The sequence below is a fragment of the Cervus elaphus genome, chromosome 15 (assembly GCF_910594005.1).
Source record: "Cervus elaphus chromosome 15, mCerEla1.1, whole genome shotgun sequence".
NCBI lineage: Eukaryota > Metazoa > Chordata > Mammalia > Artiodactyla > Cervidae > Cervus > Cervus elaphus.
Window position 1 is genome coordinate 40208351 of NC_057829.1, and position 22590 is coordinate 40230940.

Below are 22590 nucleotides of genomic sequence, written 5' to 3' on the forward strand. Positions count from 1 at the left end.
CCTGCCCAAGGAGACAGGCTAACCTCCACTGAGCTAGTGAATTAGGTGGATGGTGCCCATGGGAAATGAGGTTCAAAGGGCCTTCAGGCAGCTGGCAATTTTCCCAGAGTTTTCACTGTACCAGGGACCCATGTTAGTGGAACGGAATGATTCCCCCACAACAGAATCTTCAGGACAGAGAAGGGCAGATATCCTCAGCAATCACATCATGAACAAAATGTTTCTGCTAAGCGGTAGCTCGTGTTACACTCCAAGCAAGCCATGCTTCTGGAGAACACAACAACCATGTTTTCCTTCTTCCATTCGTCACATCAAAACGGTCCTGAGAACAAAATCTCATCAGAGGTAAAGGCCCCAGCTCCCTCTCAGCTCTTGGTCTTTATAAGAAGTGGACGTCTCTCCCCAGACATGGAAGGGAAGCTGGGCACTGCTCACCACGCAGAGCCCTGTCTCTGGCTTCAGGCTTTGGTACACGGGTGTAGAGAGGAGCTGGGATACAGGGTACTTCCAGGCAGAAAGCCAGGCCTCCCTGCGCCTCTCTGCTCTTGTGGGATCTGGCATAGAAAACTCAGAGAAGGTCTAAAGCTCCAGTCACCCGAAGCTGATGTAGAGTTCTCACGGCCAAGTGTTGCATCAGGGTCATTACATGGACTGACCCCTCTATTCAACCAGGAGGTTCCTATTGTCTGCACCTTTCATCTGAGAAAATGAAAGTTCAAAAAAAAGGAAGTGGCTGCAAAGTTCAGGAGAAGCAGAGCCAGGAGTGTCACACAGGCCCCCAAGTCAGGGAGACAACACATGTGTGATGTGTCTTTGTCCACAGTGGGTGTTCAGTGGTTCCTCCTAGGCTCCCTCTTGTCCTGGGCTTTAAACAGCTTCCCCAGTCCCCACCTTTGAAAACTTCCCTACAGGCAATCTTCACCAATCCCATCCCGCTCCCGTCATGCGCTGAGGACATTTGCATGGACTACCCCAGGGGAACTTCCTTTGGCAATTTCCATCTGAACAAAGAAAGCCAACTAGATATTTGTAAGGCTCCATTAGGAACAAGCATCGACCCCCCAGGACAAATGTCAAGCCAAGTCCTGTGGGAGCTAGATGTGACTTTCCAACAAAGCCAGCCCTGGAGAGGTTGCCTGGTAATCACCCATGCCAGACAGCTCCAAGCAGAACACAAAGATAATTAATGTTTTGTCTGCAGTTACACAGCGAGCGGGTGACATAGACCTTTGATTTTGCCATACTGCACTCCTTCAACAAGAATGCACTTCCTGGATGAGATAATTTAATTAGTATTTGTCCAGCACCCTGCCGTGAAAGGCGATCACCCACTCCTTCCATCTTCTGAAGGGGCTAAGTAAGATACAGTCTCTTGATGCCACTTAATCTAAAATGTCTGGGTGACTCACCCTTCCCGAGAGTTCCCTGCAGGGTATTTACTTTAAGAAAACATCCATTTGCTCCTTAATTTAAACAGTTCCTCTTGATTTAAATCTTAAAAAAACTACTTGGTTTGTGTGTGTGTGTGTGTGTGTGTGTTTACTGTTGTTGTTTTTCAATATAAATAGATAGATGGATATATGATATATTCATATATTAAGATATATAATATCTTTTCAGGGAACCCCGACCCTTCTCCACCATGAGCGCAACCTGTGATCAGTCCTCTATCCACTCTTACTGGCCACAGAGAGATACAATTGAGGGCACCTCCTCCGAGATCAGGATTACTGATCTCTGCACTGCCTTTCTATGCCTCTGAACCCTTACCCTTACTCATCTACTGCCCACCCTAAACTTTATTTTCAGGTTGCCCCAATTTCCCAGCCCTGTCCTTCCCAGCCCCATCTTCCACCAGGAACCATAGCCCAGCCTTTCCTTTAAATGCTATCCTAGACATGTGCCACTCGTCCCAACGCTTCCTCCTTAAACCTCCCACACCTTGCTTTAAGGCACCCTGGGCCTAAATAACAAACATTTGCTATGGTAAATCCCTTTCCCTGCTTTCCAGATAACTTCTCCTTAACAGAGATAAGCTGCCAGGCAGACAGATAACAACGGGGATATGCAGTTATTAAGGGCAGATTTTAAAATGACAAAAGGATACATTTAAAAATAAAGCCCACTTGAAAATCAGCTTCCCTTCCAACTCAATCACATTCAGACCTCCTGCTCCGCAGCTCCTCGTACGGAGAGATTCCAGCTCCCATTGGCTTCAGGGTATTGGCAGAGCGTTGCCATGGCAACACGAAAGGCCCAGACACCTGAAATGGGAAGTGGAAGACACAGTATCTCTCCCTCTCTCAGACACCTGGAGTGGCCAGCATGACCCCAGTCAGCTGCCTAAGTCGAGGAGAGAGCCCTACTGCTAACATTCCCACCCACTGGTGGGATCTTGGGTTAGAGCTGATCTAAAAGGAAAAGGATGCATGCTAAGCCTCTTTCGCTGTGCCTGACTCTTAGCGGCCCCATAGATTGTAGCCCACCAGGCTCCTCCGTCCTTGGGATTCTCCAAGCAAGAATACTGGAATAGGTTACTGTGCCCTCCTCCAGGGGATCTTCCCAACCCAGGGACTGAACCTGCGTCTCTTACATATCCATCTGCATTAGGCAGATGGGTTCTTTACCACTAGCACCATCTGGGAGGCCCCTCCAAAAGGGGATGGGGGCCAGCAAAGAAGCCAGCAGGCAGGGCCTGGTTATCTAGGAGCTCAGAGGGACACTTGGGGGAAGGCAAGTACCATGGCAAAAATGAATGGTCACCAAGGCAGGTTACTCCTTTCATACCAGAGTGACTGAAAGGGCTCCCTGGTCCTGGGTTCCCCTTGCCAGGTAGGAGTCCCAGCACAAGCCATTTTCTATTGTGGCTATCTATGAATATCCAGACCAACACTGACCATCCATCCCCAGGCTCCCACCCACAAAGTCTCATGGCTTGGGGCAACCCTAACAGACATCGCAGGTCATCTTTGACAGTGCAGGCCACACCCTGGCTTTCCAAGGCTTCACACCACAGTCACCAACCCCTTCTCTGATGCCAGAAACAATCCTCTGAGCTCCCACATGTCATCCATTGCCTCACAATCACTTATTGAACTTCCTATTATTTAACCAACTCATGACTCTACTTTCTACAGAATAGGCTGAAAGTCCCCCAGCCACACATCACACATAGACACTCAGCCATCCCAGCCTCTCCCTAGCAAGCCATTCCTCCTCCCCACATTCTAACTGATGAGGGTTCCCATCATGCTTTCTAGCTCTTACATTGTCCATGACTTCAAAGATGTGTCCTTCCATGCAGCCCTCAAGGAGCACAAGCAGAGAATGCCTTCACCCAGATTCTCAGGACTCCAGCATCATGTAACCCCTTCCTGCCCTTCTGATGCCCCCAGTCAGTGCTGGAGGCCAGGCTAGAGCGCTTTCTGTCAGAGGTTTATCCCATGTACTGAGAGTTCACCACGCCCTTCATCTCCAGGAGACTGTCATTAGTAGATATGTCTTCCTCTCACATGTATAGAAATGCGTGTGTGTGTGTGTGTGTGTATGACTGCAGGAGCCTCTGCCTGAGTCTATGCCAATCAGCTCATGCTTTAGTGCTTTCCTGATTATACTGAGCCCTGTGACCCCTTTACATCATGGATGCTCTCATCTCTGGCTCCACCAAGCCAACAAGTGGTCCTCCTGTGCAGACCATTTCTGGGAGAGCATCACTGGATAGCCAGCAACTGCCCTTCCCTGAACCCCCACCATTGGCTCCACACTGGCTCGTAAGGACCTCATCTGAGGTCCCTTGTTGGATAACTGTTCCACCCCCACCCCCCACCCCAGTTTGCCACATTGACCTCTTGCTCCCAACTCTTGTTACAATCTTGACTTCACAGGCCTCCCCTTCAACTTTGGAAGTTCCAACTCTGGGTAAAGGCCACCTCGCCGGACCTCAGCCCTGAAAATGCACCCCCTGTGCGGGGAAGGATGAGATGATGTATCACCGAAAGGAGTCCTCAGGCCTGCCACTCACCTCAGCAACAAGTCAAAACAAGCCAAAGCCCACCATGAGCTCTGCGGCTCACCTCTCTCACTTCTCTCTCCAGTGGGGGCCAGCACTGCCCGCTTCTCACCCTCCATGGGGCTCATTTTCCGTTCTTGGCTTTGCCTCCTTCTTGGCTTGGGAGACACTCTCTAGCCATAACCTCTGCCTCCTGCCTCAGTAACAGTCACACCTGTTCTCGCATTTGGGATGATTTCAGCCACTCCAGGAAAATGCATCACCCCTTCTGGGCTCACCCAGGACCACAAGGTGGGTCCTTCAGGCCCAAGCAGTAGGACCCATCGGCACCAGGGGTCCCTGCTGCACTCAGAGACAGCATTAGTATCATTTTGGAGCCTCCTCCCCACCACGCCCCATAAACAGCAGCATCAACAGCAGCAGCTGCAGAGAGAGACTGGATAGGGGACTTCTGTGCTGGTCACCATCAGCTCGGAACACGCGCCCAACACACGGCGGCAGGAGGAGAGGGAGATGGGCACGCTGAGGCTTACCTTCCGCATGTCTTTACCAAAGGTCTCACTGTAGGTCGTGCCAAGGATTTCAAACTGCACGTAGGGATTCGAGCTGTCTTCCCGAAACTCCATCACGCCTGTGAGGCCAGTGATGTGCCCCTGCAGGAGAGAAGGAAAAACCATGGGAGAACAGTCAAATGTGGATGGAATCCCAAAAGCAAGGAAGAAAAAGGAAGTGGTTGCCAAGAGGGAGACAATCACGGTCAGGGCTGCAATGGACATGCTGCATTAAGGGCAGAGAGGCTAGCAGTCCTGGGGCCTCCAAGCAGGATCAACACTTCCTAGGCCATTGCTCACAAGCAAAGTTCCCCAGCTTTGCCCATCATTCATGCTGTTGATATGATTAGAGCATCTGCTCTGTGCCACACACGTGCCGGCCCTGAGATTACAGAAGGACAGCTTTCATCCCCACCCTCCTGGAGTTTACAGTCTTCCACTGCAACCAGCTCCAGGGGCTCACCTTAGCCTGAGCCAAGGAAGGCCAAGGTCAGCGAGAGCCATCTCAGGCATATGGCAGGAAGTAGTGGGACAGCAAGTGTGAGCATTAAAACCAGCTCAAATCCTGGCTTTGCCACCTTGGGCAAGTCATCTACCATCTTCCAGCTTCAGCCTGCAACTAACTAAGCCCACATCACAGAGCCTGCAGGGACCAAAGGAGAAAATGTGTACAAAGTGTGGGGTCTGGTACAGACCAGATGTGGGGGTGCACCAGCCCTCAACCTTTCTCTGGCAGTTCCATGAGGCTCTGGAGGAGCAGGGGGCACAGGGGTTGAGGGAGCCTGGGCTGAGCCCTCTTCTTCCTTCAAGCCTGGGGTGAGGGGTTCTCATCCAGCCTTGATCTCCCACAGAATGTGAGTGGGGAGAGTCCCAGACAGTGAGCTGGCCCCAGAGGGGCCCCTGTTCAGACCTGGGCTCAGCAAATTCAAACCAGTATCAGACTACATTCACTGCTATCAAAACCATGTGGAATTTATTGTGACTAAGACTCCTGGCACTATAGATTTCCCTAAATGTCCTTTTGAAGCCTCTCAAAGCCAATTCACTCAAACAAGTCTTGTGTGGATTACCCAGTTCACTTCAATCTAGTCTTCTGATGGATTTAATGTCACACTTAAGCCTATAGGACACACAGATGTCCTACATGCTGAGGTGTAACATACAATCCCCCAAGTCACAGGCATGTCGATGCACACATAGGCGTGCACACACAGACACACGCACATGCACACAGACACACACATGGTGTGGTCTTGCACAGGCACTGCCAACTGAGACAAACTCTCCTGGGGATAGTGGCAGCCTGCACAGTGGGTATCTGGCAGACATGAGAGAGCCAGGTTCCTCCACTATTTTTCTTACTTGTGATCTTGGACAAGTTACATAACCTCTCTGAAGTCTGATCACCTTATATAAAATGGAGGTGATAAGGCATATTATTAATGGACTCAATGGAAATGAATGTGAGCAAACTCCAGGAGACAGTGAAGGACAGAGAAGCCTAGTGTGCTGCAGCCCATGGGGTCGCAAAGAGTCAGACAGGACTTAGTGACTGAAAAACAACAACAAATAATGCATATCCCTCAGATGCTGGGACAGAAAGCGTGGCCAGGGGAAAGGCCTGGGAGGGGCCTGGCTGGGTGACCACAGAAACAGCTCAGCTTCCCAGAGTGGGCAGAGAGTAGGGGTGTGAGGAGGGGCCTGTCTTCTGCCTTGGCCAGGAGGTTGCCCCTTGTACACACCTTTTTGATTGTGTCCAGCATAGACCGCCCTCCATTCCACGGCTTGGTGGACTTGCGGATACAGTTGAGGCTTGCCATACTGTGCCACTTCCGGTCCTCCAGCTTCCTGTGGAAGGCGTTGGCCAGCATCAGGACACTGTCATACAGGTAGAGGTTGGAGATCTGCAGAGACAAACATGCAATGCGTTGGTGTATTTCCAGGGATGGGGAGGGCCGGAGTGACCCAGGATGCCAACACTGAGAAGTGAGGCCCGACAAGTAGGCCATGATCCTCTGGCTTCCAGGTGGTCATTCAAGCACCCAGCTGGAGTCTTCAGTAGAATCAGACCTGGTCCTGCTTCAGGAACTAAAGTGGGAGGTAGATCCATATATCAACGGAACCAGGGTGATCAGGGTGATCAGAACCATGATTGAGTCTTGGACACGGTTCTATGAAAGACTGGAGGGGCCATCCCCCTCAGGTATAACAAAGGATGGAAGGAAGGATGGGCAGTAAGCTCAGTCTAGGAGGATTAGGATAAAGGGTGGGGAGCACTTGTAGGGAGGGCACTGCAGTAATAGAGGCATGAAGGTGCAAGGAAGCTGGGCCACGTGGGGCAGGTTCCACCAGCATTTTTGGCAAAGGACGAGATAGTAAAGATTTCACACTTTGTGGGCCTTATAGTCTCGAAACTGCTCAACCATGCTATTCTAGTAGGAAAGCAGCCTTAAATGATAGCAGGCTGGCCAAAAAATCCATTTGGGTTTTTCTATCCAATGATTCAGAAAAACTCGAATGAACTTTTTGGCCAAACTGATACATAAACAGAAGATGTGCCAATAAAACTTTATTTAGAAAATAAACACAGTTTGCTGACCCCTGAGTTGGAGAGACTAAAGACAGTTCAATATGTCTGCATCAAAGGGACAGTAGGGAGGCAGGGATCAAGGATGGAGCCATGCAGAGCCTTGTGAGCCTTGTTAAAGAGGAAAAACATGGGTGGAGTCAGGATCTGTGCCTGAAATCAGATCTGTGCCTTAGAAAGGTCACTCCGGTCCCTGGACAGGCCTAGGGTGGGTGGTGGCCTGAGTTACACTGGCAGCTTCTGTGAGGGTCCAGAGATCACGGAGCCTGCTCTGCAGTGATGTCACTGCCAGCCAGGGGATGCACTTGGAAGTTGCTGCTGTGAGCATCTGAGAACCACTCCGCAGCTTAGCTCTACACAGTACAGCTGGATCTCAGAGGAGAAACAGCCCATCTCAGAACTCTTGAGATCATGCCAATGAGGGAGAATTCATAATAGTGAGCAGAGTGGCCCCACAGCAATGAGAGGCAGGGGTAGAACCGGTCTGGGAACCCTCCCAACTGTGAGTAAGACCCTGACGTGCATGAGCCTGGACTCCAGAGGTCACAGGCACCCTTGGTGGGGAGGTCAGCCCTGCTTTGTCATCACCCTACCCCAGCCCTCTCTGCTCCTCCAAGGGTTGACATGGAGCATGAAGGGAGGTGACAAAGTAACGTCCACCCCGGGTCAGATTAGTGACCCCTCGGGGTAACTGTTGCACATACAACCATTAGCCAAAGTGGGTCAAGGGGATGGCTCTCTGCACACTTCACCAGCAAGGTGTCTGCTAAAAATATTCCAGGAAAACAAAATCACTGGATATAAATAGGAGAATATGTTGGCCTCACAGGACTCCTGGGAAGATCAAATGAGATCCTAGGGCTGTGGGAAGCATGCCTGCTGTCCCCCACCACTCCGCATGTCCCTCACACTCCCAACACCTCTGAGCCTTGTTCTCAGCCTACAATCCCCTTCTTCCCACATCTTAGGCAGGATACTCCCAAAGCAGAGGCCCAGACAGGAACCTGGGTATGGGGAACTGTCCTCTGCAACTGAAATCAGATGTGGCCCAAGAAAGCTGGTCCAGGTCATCATATACACCTGCTCCATCATGCCTCTTCCCTCTTCCCCCATTTCACGCTAACCTCCCAGGGTCACCGCTGCCATGACATGTCTGAGCAGAGCTGACCCCTTCCTCCATGAATGTCCCTGTGCTTGACCATTCCTGCACTGCCCTGTCCCACCTGCCTTCAACCCTCATCTTTGTAGTGGGCCCAGGGATGTTATGCCACAAAAGCCTGCATACCTGACACCTCTCCATCCTGTAGGTATAAGAAGTAGGTGAAAGACTTCCCTGGTGGTCCAGTGTTTAAGAATCTGCCTGCCAGTACAGGGAACACAGGTTCGATCCTTGGTCCAGGAAGATCCCATGTGCCTCGGAGCAGCTAAGCCCACACACCGAAATTACTGAAGCCCAAGTACCTAGAGTACAGGCTCCACAACCAGAGAAGCCACTGCAATGAGAAGCCCACGTGCCACAATGGAAAGCTGCCCCCACTTGAGGCAACTAGAGAAAGCCAATGCAAAGCAACAAAGATCCAGTGCAGCCAAAATAAACAAGTAAATGAAGTAAAAAAAGAAGTAGATGGAGGATGGCATGAGTGTGCCTGTTATAACTAACTGCTGACTGAAATAAAACCTCAGGCTGTAGGGAAGCAGGCATGTCAGTGCCTGATGACCTTTTTTAGGGCCTTGCACTACATAGGTGCTTACTGGACAGCAGAGAAAGGTCATGCCCACCGCCAAGAATTCACCCCCTGTCCTGCAGCGAACACCAGGACAGAGCACCATCTCCCAGCTCTTGATGCCCAGGAGCACAGCCTGGATGAGAACAATTAATCCACTCCCTGCTTTTGTCAGCCCCCATCTCTCAGGAGTCCCTACAACTGCAAAATTATTCTGACATGTCTACTGCCCCTCTGAAATACAAACCAATAATGGAAATGTTCTAAGAGGATGTAAGCCACTTAGAGTTGCCTTGGTGTTATTTTTTTATTTGCTTTTTTAAAAAAGGATATCTCAAAGCTGAGAGTCCTTGATGATGTGAAGATTTCTCTTCTCAAGACATTTATGAACCTCCCAGCCACCCACTCACAGCCAACGCTATTCACCCAGCTAGGACCCTTTGACCCACATCCCCACCTGTACACGCACTCGCACACACACATGCGCACACACACACACACAGGGCCACCCCTCCCCTTCAGTGGCCCAGGCTGGTACCCAGTGGAATTTCCTTCTTTCCCTCCAGCACTTCTAGTCACAATAAATTAAGCTTTTTAATTACATAAGTGATTTATCCAATACAAATGTATGAATGCAGAAAGGCCTGTCATGAAGAGGAAAAAAACAGGATGTGACTCAGAAAGGCCAAAGGAAGAATAGGCTTGAGCAATGCTCTTTTCCAGGTTTATGTATTGATATTTCCACTATCTCTAGGACCCAGCACCAACCAAAGTACATGGTTGGTGCCTAAAGTATGTTTGTTGGATGGATGCATGTAGATGGATGGGTATGTGGAGGTGGGTAGGGAGGATGGGTGGACAGATAGATGAATGGATGGAGGGATCTCTACTAAGAAAGTACACATTGATCTTGGTTCACAAAAAGATAAAATGTAGAAAACAGCAGGAAAAAGATTTTTATGCATCCAACTTTGACTTGAGAGGAGACATGCTTTATTCAAACAAAAATTTGTTTCTCATTTATAGTTTGCTCAGAATGTCTTCTTGATCCTCACTTGGAGCTGTTTCCATCTTCTCCACTCACTCCTGCCCCTTCTACAAGGTGTGGCCTCAATACTTCTCCCTGCTTTGGGCAGAAGCTAACACTCCAGTACTGATCTACAGCTCCATGGTCTTCTCACCAACCTCAGCATCCTAACTTAGGTGACCTGCTAGGTTCACTGGTGGGTATACAAGGGAGGGATGCTACCCTCACAGTCTGGTTGTCAAGAGAAGGAACTTTTAGGGAAAAAAAGATCAAGAATAGTAGAAAGGCTGTCTGTACATGGGGCTCCCTCCAGATCCTGACAAACATAAAAGAAACCTTTCCTTGGGGTAGGTGGGTGAAGACCAGTGTCCTAATGTCCCAGATTGGTGAAGCCAGGTCCCTGAGTCAAAAGGAAAGATCTAGAGAGACAGAGGCTCCCAGCTTCATTGACTCTCACTCAATGCCTGTCTTGAGGAGCAAACAGCCTGAGCTGGTGCTACAGGTTGCAGGGTCAGAGAAGGGGGCATGGCCTGAAGGAGCCCTTGTCTCTCTCTCTCATGTCTCAGGTGAGGCCCAGCACAGAGTTCTCTAGCAAAAGACAGACAAGCAGATACTATCACCTCATTCCTCTGAGAGTGGAAGCCCAGGACTCTGGCTAGCCTAAAAGCACTGCAGCCCAAAAGTGACGAAAGACTATAAAAGCAATTCAGGTGAGAGCAGACTTGACAAGCTAAAGAGAGGCCAGAATGTCCAGGCCGAGGGCATGGCAGAGGAAAGACCCGGATGTGCAGTAAAAGACCTGGAATGGGTCAGAGATGCCAGATGGAGGAAAGTCAGAGGCAGACAAGCGCCAGAGCCGGAAGCGGAGCCTGAGGCTTTCCTGGGAGCCTTGGCCTCCTTTCTAAGGGTATACACAGCTGCAAGGGGCCTGGCTGGTTTGGGGAGCCACCTTAGAGAGGCACACTGGGGTCCTCTTTTGTGTCATGCAGCAGAACTCTCACTCCACCATGTGAGCAGCTTAGCCTGGGGCCTGGGCTGATGAGCAAGAGCTTTGGATTCATCATAACCTGGGCCAGCTCCACTCACTGCTGAACACCCAGCGTGGACAGCAGCCCATAGATATAGCATGAGCTTGGTAAATGCTCAAAGTATGGGTGAACTGAATCTCCTCTTACTCTCACTCGCAAGGTGATGTTGAACAAGTCATCTAAAGTTCTAGCCATGGGGCTTCCCTTGTGGTCTAGGAGTTAAGACATTGTGCTTTTACTGTAAGGGGCACAGGTTTGATCCCTGGTTGGGAAACCAAGATCCTGCATGCTGTTCAATGCAGCCCCAAAAATAGACAAAAACAATTTTAAAAAGCTCTAGCTTTATCTTGATTACAATAACATACAGTGTGTTCAGTGTCCCTGGAGAGGTGCAGTGGGTGGTTTTGATTTACTTGCCCTGTGACATATCCCTGTGAAATGCAGATAGTGATAACCCTGTGTGCCAAGTAGCCAAGCACCATCCCAAGCTCTCTTCATTTCGTTTTATTTTTGGAGGGAACAGGGACAGAAAGGAATAGAAGGAGAAACAAAGGACCCAGGCAGGCTCCTGACTTCAATGTGGGTCAGCAGAGAGCTTGTCAACCAGGGGTTTCTCCGGTGGCCGGGGCCCAGTGTGAATCTGTCACACAGAAGCATGGAGGCTATTGTGAAAAGAAACTTTGATCTGCCAATACCACTCACCTCTCCTCCAATGCCCCTTGGCCTGCAAGCTTTTCAAGGGCAAGCAGGGGTCATATATGGCTCCTGCAGCTTCAGGGTCAAAGGACTTGAGTAGGGATCAGCCCTGGGTATCAGGACCAGCACAGAAAGCAGCTCACCTGGGCGTATGTCCCTGGCTTTCTCCTGGCCCAGCAGCAAGGTCACAACTGCCATGGTGCTCTGGGCCTGAGCTGGGCCTTTTAGGTCTGCATGTCCTAAGGTGTTAAAGGGCTGCACTTTGAGGAAAAGGCCACTTCTCTGCTCCCGGGGTGCTCTATAAAAGCTGCCAATATAGGAAGGCCCGGAGTGAGGGCCTGCACAGTACCCTGACCCAGGTTCCTGAAAGGGAGATGGCTTGGCGCACTTTAAAGCCTGACATTTGCACTGGCCAGGAGAGCGCAGGGCACAGCCAGTCCTGCACCAAGACCATCCAGGTGTACAGGGGAGAGTAAAAGGCAGGCAGGAGGTGACTAGAGCGAGAACAGAGACAGCTGCAGCCCTGTGCCTGTGGGAGGTGCCACGCCCTGCACCCTGCCACCAGCTGCCCATTCCCTGCCCAGGCTTAGGAGTTTCACCCCTGGGGAGGCTTCCTAACGTCCTCTCTACGTGGTCACCTCCATAGCCACCACATAGTTCAAATGCCTTTATTTCTCCCTGGGGATATGGTAATCCCCAGTTCCCTTGTCTCCCAGTCCAGGCCCTCCACTTCCAGCCTGCACTGAGTTGTCATTCCCATAGGCACATTCTGCCCTGTCATTTCCCCGAGGGCTACCCACCCTGGCCTCCGTTCCCTGGCGCTGCTCTCCTCGCTAATTGATTTCCCAGTACTTCTTGCCTCAGACACGCTAAACTCAGCCCCTGCCGTCCTTGGCTTCTGGGCCGTGGCACATGACATTCTCCATAACTGGAAAGCGTTACTAAAGGGAGATTAAAATTCCTGCTTTATTTGGAGTTTGCGAGAATCAGAGAGACAACATTTGTGAAATGTCTAACATAGGAACTGGCATATAATAAGTGCTTAAAGGGTGTCTGTGGAATTAATGGATGTTGAATGAATAGTTTTAAATCGGTTCTTAGGAAGAAACAAAGAGATGTCAAAGTGTTTGGAAAGAGGATGCCTCTTAGAATAAAAGTGATCGAGGATAGAAGCCACACTGTGAAAGGGAATAGGACCTCTGTATGGATACATTCCACGTGGAGCTGTCCATCTGTAATCTGAATCTGGGTTATATGCTTCCATGAGATAGGGGCATCCTGGCAATGCTTGTCTTTCCAAAGTCAGCCCCCTATGTAAGAGGTAGGTCCTCAGAAGGGAAACAAGGAAGGTGAGGTCACATCTGCAGGAGACATAAGAGAGGATTCAGCCATGGGTTCCTGACTAGGCTTCAGCTTTTAAGAAATCCAGGTAGACATTCCTGGCTGCTGGATAATGAAAGACCAATCACATGAAGCCAACTGAGGATCAAGGATAGAAAGATAAAGATTTTTTTCCTAAGAGTTAACACCAAGAATCCCCAATACATCAGTAACTATATTTTATTTAAGAAAATATCTTGTGTCAGCGGGAGCAAAGGCTACCAGTAAAACTGTTAAATTGATCTTCATGAGAAAATAAGGAGAATTTATTTTGGAGTCAAGACCCAGTGGGGGGAAATAGAGGGTGGATAGGAAAGGGAGGGTAGCAAGATGCAGAGAAAGGATGAGGCACAGGATGGGGGGGAATGGGGCAACAGAGGAGCAAACATACCTCATTAGGGAAGACTTAGAACCTGAGAAGCTGTTTGTGCAGCTACAATGCAAAAGTCCCACTCCAAGGCCCACCATATGTGACACCATCTCTGAGACTGAGATGTGTTGTCTTGTTGAAACCAGGAAAGGCTTTGATTTCCCATCTGGGTTGGTACTAGATGGGGTGGCAGCAATCCCATCAGAAGCCCAGGTGATTTGTTTACTTACTCCCTGAGTCCCTAGAAGCAGGATGAGGGCCAGCAGTAATGGAACAGAATCCCCCTCGCCCGCCCCACTCCCATGAAACGTGCTGAGCTCTTCAGCAGAGCCACACACATTTGGTTCTATCTGACCCTCAGCAGGCTGAGGCCTGTGTGCATCCCCATCAGAGTGGAAGGGAGAGACCCCTGAGGATGATGACGGCTCTGCTAGGGCACCAGCTGTCTGCCCTCCCAGAGCTCCATGCACATTTCTCCACAGTATATCAGAATTTAGGCAAATCATATTAGGTTGCTCCAGCCTTGCCTCCCAAGGGCCCAGGGAGATGCTGGGCATTCACATTATCAAGGTACAAGTCACCCTGGAAAGCGTGGGAAGACGGATGGAAGGCCAGGGTCACAGCCACGTGAGCCAGCTGCATCTCACCACCAGACCGTTATCTGACCAACACCAAAGCTGGCGATGCAGGAAACGTTTTCATTAAGAAAGGCTGCATTTTCTCCAGCTTTCTATAGAGCCTGATTTTCTCTTGCCTCCATCATTAATCAAGCAAAGTGGACTGTGCAGAGAGACCTCAGAGAGGCAAACAGCAGGAACTGACCTCTGACCAGATCTGCAGACAGGCTCTGTCCATCCAGCACACTCAGACCAGCAGAGGGTCCAGCTGGGAGGACAAGCCGATGCCCAGATGTCACAGCTTGAGAAATCCATCTCCAGGTGTGACCTCTCTGCCAACCTGCTGCCAGTCCACCCATCTTGAGAGAGGAAGCCATGTCTATCTAGGCCTGAGGAGGGAACAGATGGTGGCAGAGGGCAGAGAGTGGGGGGAGCTCTCCTCATGCTGAATCCAAGATGCGAGTAGGGTGGAGTGTGGAGGGTCACTTGCTATACCCAAGGCTCTCTGGCCTCCAACTGTTCATACAGCCACCTGTGGCCAGGACGGCAATCAGCTGCACCCAAGGGGACCACCTGTGCACTGTCTCTGACAAAGGCATTGATCCATGCTGGTCACCACATGTTCCATCTGGGTCTTTAGGGTGAAGTAAACCAGCGAAAATGACATGAAGTCCAAAGTAACTCTGGTGTGAAGAGGTTCAGTGTTGCTCACTTGTAAGCTTGGGACAAGTGTGCAGAAAGCCTTAAAGAAACAGGGATGTAAGAGGTGGTGGTGTGGGGAGTGGGGTTGAAATGCTGTAACAGGTTGAATGATTCCATCTATTAAGCCATCTTACAATTTTAAAATTCATAAAGAAGAGAAATTCCAACCTAAGGGAGCATTTTATGATAATACCACATTAGCTCCTGCAGCCTAATTCAAGGTTCAGGCTCCACGGTGACCAGACAACACAGCTTCTATCATTTGCCTGTCTCACTTTGGAAACACATTTGAATAGAAGTGGAGTAACAATGAGACAATTTATCTGTTAGGTTAATTGTAGCCCCGAAGTCATCAGGCAATGCAGTCTTAAAGACCAAGGATGCTTCAGATGCTTCTCTGAGCAAGGTTGCCCATAAAATCTGAGCAAAGCCTCAGGGGTTCTTAGGGTCTTGTTGTCATTTTTATCACTGGCCGGGTCAGACAACCTCTAAACAAACTTGTTGAGAAAACAAGAATGAGAAACACCCAAATAAGACAGTGCTGTGTAGGGAAAAATAAACAACAGCACTGCATGTTGCAAAAGCAATGGTTTTGGAGCCAATAGAAGCCACTTACTTAGGTACTTTTCTTCCAAAAGATGTTCTCTTTACTAAATAGGAACCAAATTGATTTGCTATAATAGTGCCTGGTTGGCTTTGCAGCACAAAAAGCCCTGACCACAGGCCTAATAGAAGAAGATGGAGCTCCTGAGGTCAGCTCAGTGCAGAAGCAGAGAGATGGATGATCTTGCAAAAACTCCCTGCTGTTGATAGTCTTCTTGAAAACTTCTAACCCAGAATTATCATCCCAAGAGAAGCTGTCTGGGGGAAGAACTAAAGATGGACTTGAGAGCTCCATTTCCAAAAGAATTTTCATTAATTCCATCAAGACAAAGTTAATAATCCATGACATCAATGTTGTATTTTTTTTTCCCTTCAGTTGGTTGTGCTAAACATGTTAGAATCTTCTCAATAAATCTCACAGCTAGAGGCTAGTAGAAATTAGTTTGCCTTCTACACTGTCATTAAGAAAGAAAGAAGTGGTAATAGCTACAGAGAAAACTTGAAGGGAATGGCTTGTAAATGAGATGAATCTACAAGCTGCCTGAATGGTTGTTGGGTGGGATGAGTAAATAAATCCACATTTGCCTCTCGTCACAGCCTGTACAAGGAAGCAGATGCAACAAATGGAGATAGATTCATTTAATAATGTATTTTATTTATAGATATATAAAGAGGCTTCCAGACACAGTTTAACTTATGTTAAGACCTGCATTCTTAACAGATCCACCCCATTAGTCCTTATCGAGAATCTCCAAGGAGTAGGGTCTTGTGTGAAGAGCTATGCAGGCCGCAAAGACACTGGCCTCCCCTCTCCCACCCAAGGCAGCACTGATCAAGTTCCTGCGTGATTGATGCGATAGTAAGTGGTGCTCAACACCGGTGATGAGGGGCCAGACAGAAGTGAAGCTCTCCCACCCGCTGTGAGACTTTCAAAGAGCATGCTCAGGACAAAAGTAGACTACATCACACTGTACAAAAAATAATGAGGCCATGTTCACTCTTCCCATGGAAACCCCAAGCACACCCGGCCACATCCTCCAGGATAGTTCTGTTAATAGCTCAGCTTTGTTCTCATTGCTTTCTATACATCCTCTCATTTGTTTTCATTATGACTCTGAGAAGTAGGTAAAATTTGAATCCCCAATGTACAGAGAAGGAAGCAGAGGCATAGAATGACAAATAAATAATAACAAATAATTAGTAGCTAGATTTACTGGGATCTGAACCCAAGCAACCTGGCTCCTGTGCTGTTGCTGCTACTTCTTCTTCTACTATAACTATTGCTGCTTCTGTTGCTACTGCTACTATTGCTACTGCTACTGCTATTACTGCTACTATTACTACTGACACTACTATTACTATTGCTACTATTAGTATTACTACTACTGCTACTATTACTACTACTGCTGCTGCTAATGCTACTAGCACTGCTACTACTATTGGTACTACTATAGCTGCTACTACTGTGACGACCATTACCGTCACTGCCACTGCTATTACTATCATTGCTGTTACTGGTGCTACTGATACGATGCCAGTTATGATGCTATTACTACTGCTGCTACTGCTACTAATACTGCTGATACTACTAATACTACTATAGCTACTGGTGCTGATACTGTGACTACTGCTACTATTACTGCTACTTCTGTTACTATCACTGTTGCTATTACTACTGCTGCTGCTATTACTGCTGCTACTGCTTCTACTACTACTGCTACAAGATCTGTGATGCAGCTCTTAAATCTTGCTCTTTGTATTGTGTCTGGATCTCAGCAGAAACAGAGAGAGGTAGGGTGGCCAGGATTCTATGCTTGATATCACACTGACCTTACCTGATGATTAGCCACCCACCGCACAGCCATGGCTTTGTTCATCCTCCTAATAAACGTGTGTCATTTCAGAAAGTCCTCTACCGCATTCCTCTCTGCTACCATCAGTGTCTTTTCCTCTCTTGTCCTCCAGGACAGATTCTTTACATCCAATGTGACTGATATGCAACGAAACAGCTCACCTAAGCTTCCTGTCCATGGCAAAATGAGTAACCAAGAGCTTGATGAGACATACTTCGTCTCTCTCCCTCCACCCCACCAGGGCAGGACATGTTGGTGAAATAGGAAGCAGCCCTCTTTTCTTGTGAAGTAGAAGGCAAGTAGTAAGGCAAGAAAGAAATGGGAAAATGAACAGGGGTATGGGGCAGGGTGGAGTAGGGCTGGTGTGTCTCTGGGGAAGGATGAAGCCTTTTGGGGAGAGAGAACCCATAGAGACCTTCCTGGGAGTGAGACGCCCTCAGGGTCTGGCCCCCACAGAGAGTTGAAGGCACCTCCCCCTCCAGCCCTGGGTGGGGACGAGCACACATTGCCTGGGCCACGTGGTCACACTACACTTCTATCCACATGGAGAGTGAGGTGCTACATAAAGAGGCGACATGAGGGGCTCTCACCTCTTCTTTCAAACTCTAGAAAAGAGGAAGGCAGAACAGGACAGCAGTACCCTAAAATAAAGCACCCTCCAAGCCTGATGCATATGCCCAGGGCTTTCAAGTCCATGGGCCCCTCAGAGGTCTTTGATCTGCTTTCCCGGTCAGCATCTAACCATCTTTGAAAGATCCCAGACTTTGTGATGCCTCCCTGGAGCAGTGGACTTGGAGCTAGTAGGAGTTACTCCAATGAAATCCTGAGGTCTTCTATGTTTCCTTATCAACCAAGAACATATTTCTAGAATTTGCCATCTGTGGGAGCATGTCCTCTCTCCCCTATTAAGATTATAGAATGAATTTGGTACTTTGACAAATCACACACATACATAGCTCACTCTAGAGATTATAATAACCTCCCTTCCCAAAATATATGCCCCATGATTAGATGATACCAAGATGTCCTGGGATGGGACTGATACTCTAGAGGCAGACACAGCCCATCACCACCCTACAGTCCCTATGCCAGGTGGAAAGAAGGGGTAAATTAGTTTCAAACACTGAGTGGCAACCATCTCCCATGCATAAATTATGAGTACTTTTCACAAACCCAGGTGGGAAAAATTTCCTTCTGTTACGTGGTTCCCACCAAACATCGAAGGAAAATGTTCTCAGGCACCATGTTCCTAGTGGAGTTTCAGATGCCAGTCTACCAACAGACAATTTTCACCATTATCCCCAAATATCCAGGAAGAAAACCACCTCTCACAATGGGTGCACAGCTCCACATCCACTTCCCAGGCCTAAGAGAAGCTAACCTCGATTGCACCTATGTCAAAAGAGTAGTGGAGGGACTAATCATACACACTCTGTATTTCTCATCTTGGAAGGAAGGGAACAGGTGGGCAAGTAATGTTTCTACCTTTTGCACCCTCCTGCTCAGCTAGGATTACAGCAGTGTTTTGGTTGACTTAAGACTTAGCATGCAGAAGATGAGCTGAGACATTTCCCAGTTATTTCCATATTTTTGACTTTCTACAGGGAAGAACTTAAAATGGGTTCCAAATGATGACTCTCCATAGCAAGGCTCTGTCCCCAGTCCTGACAGATGAAATCATTCCCCATCAACACAGCCATCACAGAAACTTAAGATACAGGACTCTCCTTACTCCCTAAGTGTGCAACTTTTAAATACAAGAGGCACCCAGTGAGCTAATATGCTGCATCTGCTGACATCAGCCATAATTGCCTGCTAATGTGCTCAGAGGTACTGCCCAGTTGACTGGTTTCAATTTCAGCAAATGACAGAGTTCTAATAATTACAGTTGGTCGGGAAGCGTGCTCAACTAGAGCTAAGGCACAGTGCTGCACGAGGCAGGCCAAGGGCATGGGTGAGACTCCCTCCTGGAAGAAGTTTAGGAGGCCAGCACTAACCTGCAGCATCTGGAGGTAGCCTTCCTGGGGGTCGCAGAGCAGGGAGGAGATGCGGTGGTTGTTTCTCATGCATTTCTGGTTGTCTTTTGCAGAAGGGAAGATCTGCCGGACCACAGTCATCCTGCCAAGGGCGCTGTGGACCAGATCCAGGATCTCCGGGTCACTGATTTCCTGGGAAGATAACCAGAAATGCTTACCATTGACTTATGAACTCATAATCTCTGCAGAAGACTTACCAATAGATGTCTAGGTTGACAGACCAAATAGTTGATGCCAAAGGGGTTATGAGTTTGGGCTCAAGGTCAAAGAGTTCATTAGCTGCTTACTTACAAATAATACTTGTTTACCCTAAAATGCAAACAGGATTATTCAACACCTTCCCTGAAGGACAAAAAAAGATAATCTGCAGCTAAACCACCGATGCACTGGCTTCCATGGAGTCAAACCCTAAAAGAACCAATGCTGTCAAGTGTCATTAGAGGCATTAGCTGGAATAAAAGGCTCAATTTCCTGTTGGGAGTTGTCTACCTGATGTAGACAAGGAAAACTGGCTTCCTCTGACAGAGCTGAACAAAATACAGTAAGTTTCCCATAATTCTTTAACAATTAGATTTTTTTAAAGATTTGCATACATACAAAATTTTTAAATATATCCATTCATTCATCCACTCATTCATTGCACAAAATCTACCCAACAGCTCCTCAATGTTTTGTTCTGTGTTAAGACTGGGGTATAGCTGTGAATGAGTCAGGCTTAATTCCATCTGGTAAAACTCAAGGTCATCATAGGCTGAAATATATTGAGTGATGTCATATGGAAATCTAGGGGCAAAGGAACCCGTCGAACTTCCACATGGGCCCGTTTGCTAAGTTCTTTACACACATTATCTCATTTAGTACTTAGGAATTCTATGAGGTAGATCCTATTATTACCTATTTAAAATGAGCACTCTCATGCATAAAAAGAGCAAAGGGAGCAGGCCAAGGGGAGCTCTTTCCAGGATGAGGCTTCTGTGAGGAATCAGCACTGAAGCTGAACCTGAAGGATGAACTTATTAGGCAAAGTGTTTGCAGGTAAAGGCAAGCAGGCAGGACAGTGAACAGTTGAGTTGGAGGTAGTACTGCTGAAGATGGAGGCAATGGTGTAGGTAGCAAAGTGTCCCTCCAACCTAGGGAGGGGCAGGGCCACTGGCAGGAGAGAGGAATGATCAAAGGCAGTGTGGGATCTGTGTCTTGGACCAGATGTGGTTATGGGGTTCAGTAAATATTGCTAAAACATCCACACTATAGATGATGAGAAGCACTTGAAAGATTTTATGCACCAATAAGCCACAATCAGATTTACATTTTAAAAAATCTCTGACTGCTGTACAGAGAGAGGATTAGAGAGTAACAAAACAGTTCCATGTCTGAGATCAACACAGGGACTATAAAAAATGGACATTCACCAAGGGTTTTAATGGTGGAAGAGAGGTTAAGAAAGCTCTGGTTCACTGGTTCTAAGAAGCGACTCTATATGTGTTGGTTGCAAGTCAAGATTTTAACCATGAATAACTGTGTTTTAAAATTGGCCTTAAGTCTTCCTCCTTGCAGATGACACAGCCTAGCTTTGAGACAATGAGATGGTAAAACGGAGCTAATGAGGTTAGAAATAGTGATCAGGAATTTTCAGAATCGCATAAATAAGAACATAACATGTTTAAGGATTTAAAGGTAAACAAAGCACTTTCAGGAACTGTCCTAGGTACTCAATATGACTGTACAGACTGGTCAGTTATAATCATGTACTAGATCTGGGAGAAAGGAAGAAATTAAGAGTTGCATTGTTTTAGAATGATCAATAGTTCCTAAGTGTGCAAAACTGCAGGCATTTCTAAAGAATTAAAGTGCTTGTACATACCGAATCTGGGTTTCAACTACTTAAACTTTGTATTTCAGACAAAAGTCTGTTTAAGGAACGATGATCATATTGGATTGGGACCAACTGACAATCAATGGTGAGGAAATTGCAAAATGTTCATACCTTCGGACCACCAAGTGAGAAGAGCCCAGGATCCAGCTGGGCTTCAGAAAACAAAGCAGAGAATGTAGCTGAGCCTGGACATTTGTGCTTTGATCTTAGCTGCCCTGCTAATGGACACATTGCCCCAGGCAGGATAGCAGGATGAGAGAACTCATGTTCTAAGCTAATAGAAAGCAAAACTGTAAGAAAGACCAATGAGCAGAGTGGTCAGCTTTACTTGAAGAAGGAATATAGATGTCTTCATGGGTAGGAGGTAACCTAGAAAAATCATGAGGTCATGGGAAAAAAATTCAAATTATGCGTAAGGGGGTTCATCAAAGTCAGCACACTTGAGAAAAGAAATGGATATGTGACATACCTTTCGTTTTTCTCACTTACTCTTGATAGCAGAGATCATCATAGAAGCTCTTTTATTAAACCTCTCCTGTACCCTTAACTTCCAGATAGGAGGGTCAATGGCATTGAACCTCCCTACTACCCCTCAACAATAACCTTGGAAATTGTAGGGGGCCTGACTGATAGGAGAACACAGTACCTTTCTGGTAGATACAGCCTCACTTCCCTACAATATGCAGGAGCATATGGGGGGACTGATGTCAGGGCAGCCAGGACCTAGTCAAGGGGCCTGGGTCCCTCCCGCAAGTAGCCCTGATCTCCAGACCACTCCTTCTCAATTCTACCTTCCCAGGACAGAGATGAGAACTTGGTATAGCTTCCTCCAACCCATTAGCTGCTATATGCCTTCCTTGCTGTAAGGATCTCTGCAGACCTCCCATCTCCCACGGTCCTGTTCTCACCCACTCACTCTGAGTCAAAGCACTACTAGCCACCTCCCCATACCTCTGGGCCTATCCCTAGTATCTAGTACAGAGATAGCTGCAATCAGATGCTAGGAATCCACGGAAGCAACTCCCCTGGATCCCTCGGAGGCAGCGAAAAGGGTCACTTCTCCCAGGGACTTATCCTTTGCTTTGGAGATACCCAAGTCTGCATCAGTCAGTTCCCGCAGCTCCATGCCAGGCCTTCCTCTGTCCTGCTGGCCCCACCAGGTTCTTCAGTACTGCTGAGCTGCACACAGGTATCTGCTCACACCCTGCTCACTGATTTCAGGGACTGCCTTCCAGGCTGCACGCCAGGTCAGCCTCTGGACTACGGTGAAGAAGACCAAACTCTGGGTCTTCCTAAGGGTGCAGAAGGCAATCAAGCAGCCAATTCAAATAAACCACTTGGAGAACAAACTTTCCCTTTGTCTCAGCTGAATATTTCTTCCAGAGAGTGCTACTAGCAGAAGAAACAAGACAGTGTGTGTATACTGTGTGACCTCCACTGACCTCACCAAAGTCAGCAAGGCAACAATGAAAGAGTAACACATCATATCCAGACACTCAACTAAGTGCTCATGTGTGGAAGGGCACAGGCTCAA

The 22590-nt window shown here is 48.0% G+C and overlaps 1 protein-coding gene across 4 annotated transcripts in view; it reads right to left on the minus strand.

The window, feature by feature from the left end:
• The window catches only part of GRID1 (glutamate ionotropic receptor delta type subunit 1), a 680463-nt gene that overhangs the window by 210991 nt on the left and 446882 nt on the right, over window positions 1-22590 (minus strand). For all 4 annotated transcript variants that reach the window (XM_043925576.1, XM_043925575.1, XM_043925578.1 and 1 more), the window contains 3 exons: window positions 19145-19315; window positions 6303-6464; window positions 4543-4662 (listed from right to left, as the gene is read on the minus strand). In XM_043925576.1, the coding sequence (XP_043781511.1) occupies window positions 4543-4662; window positions 6303-6464; window positions 19145-19315 (453 nt within the window). The remainder of the gene's footprint in view (window positions 1-4542; window positions 4663-6302; window positions 6465-19144; window positions 19316-22590) is intronic.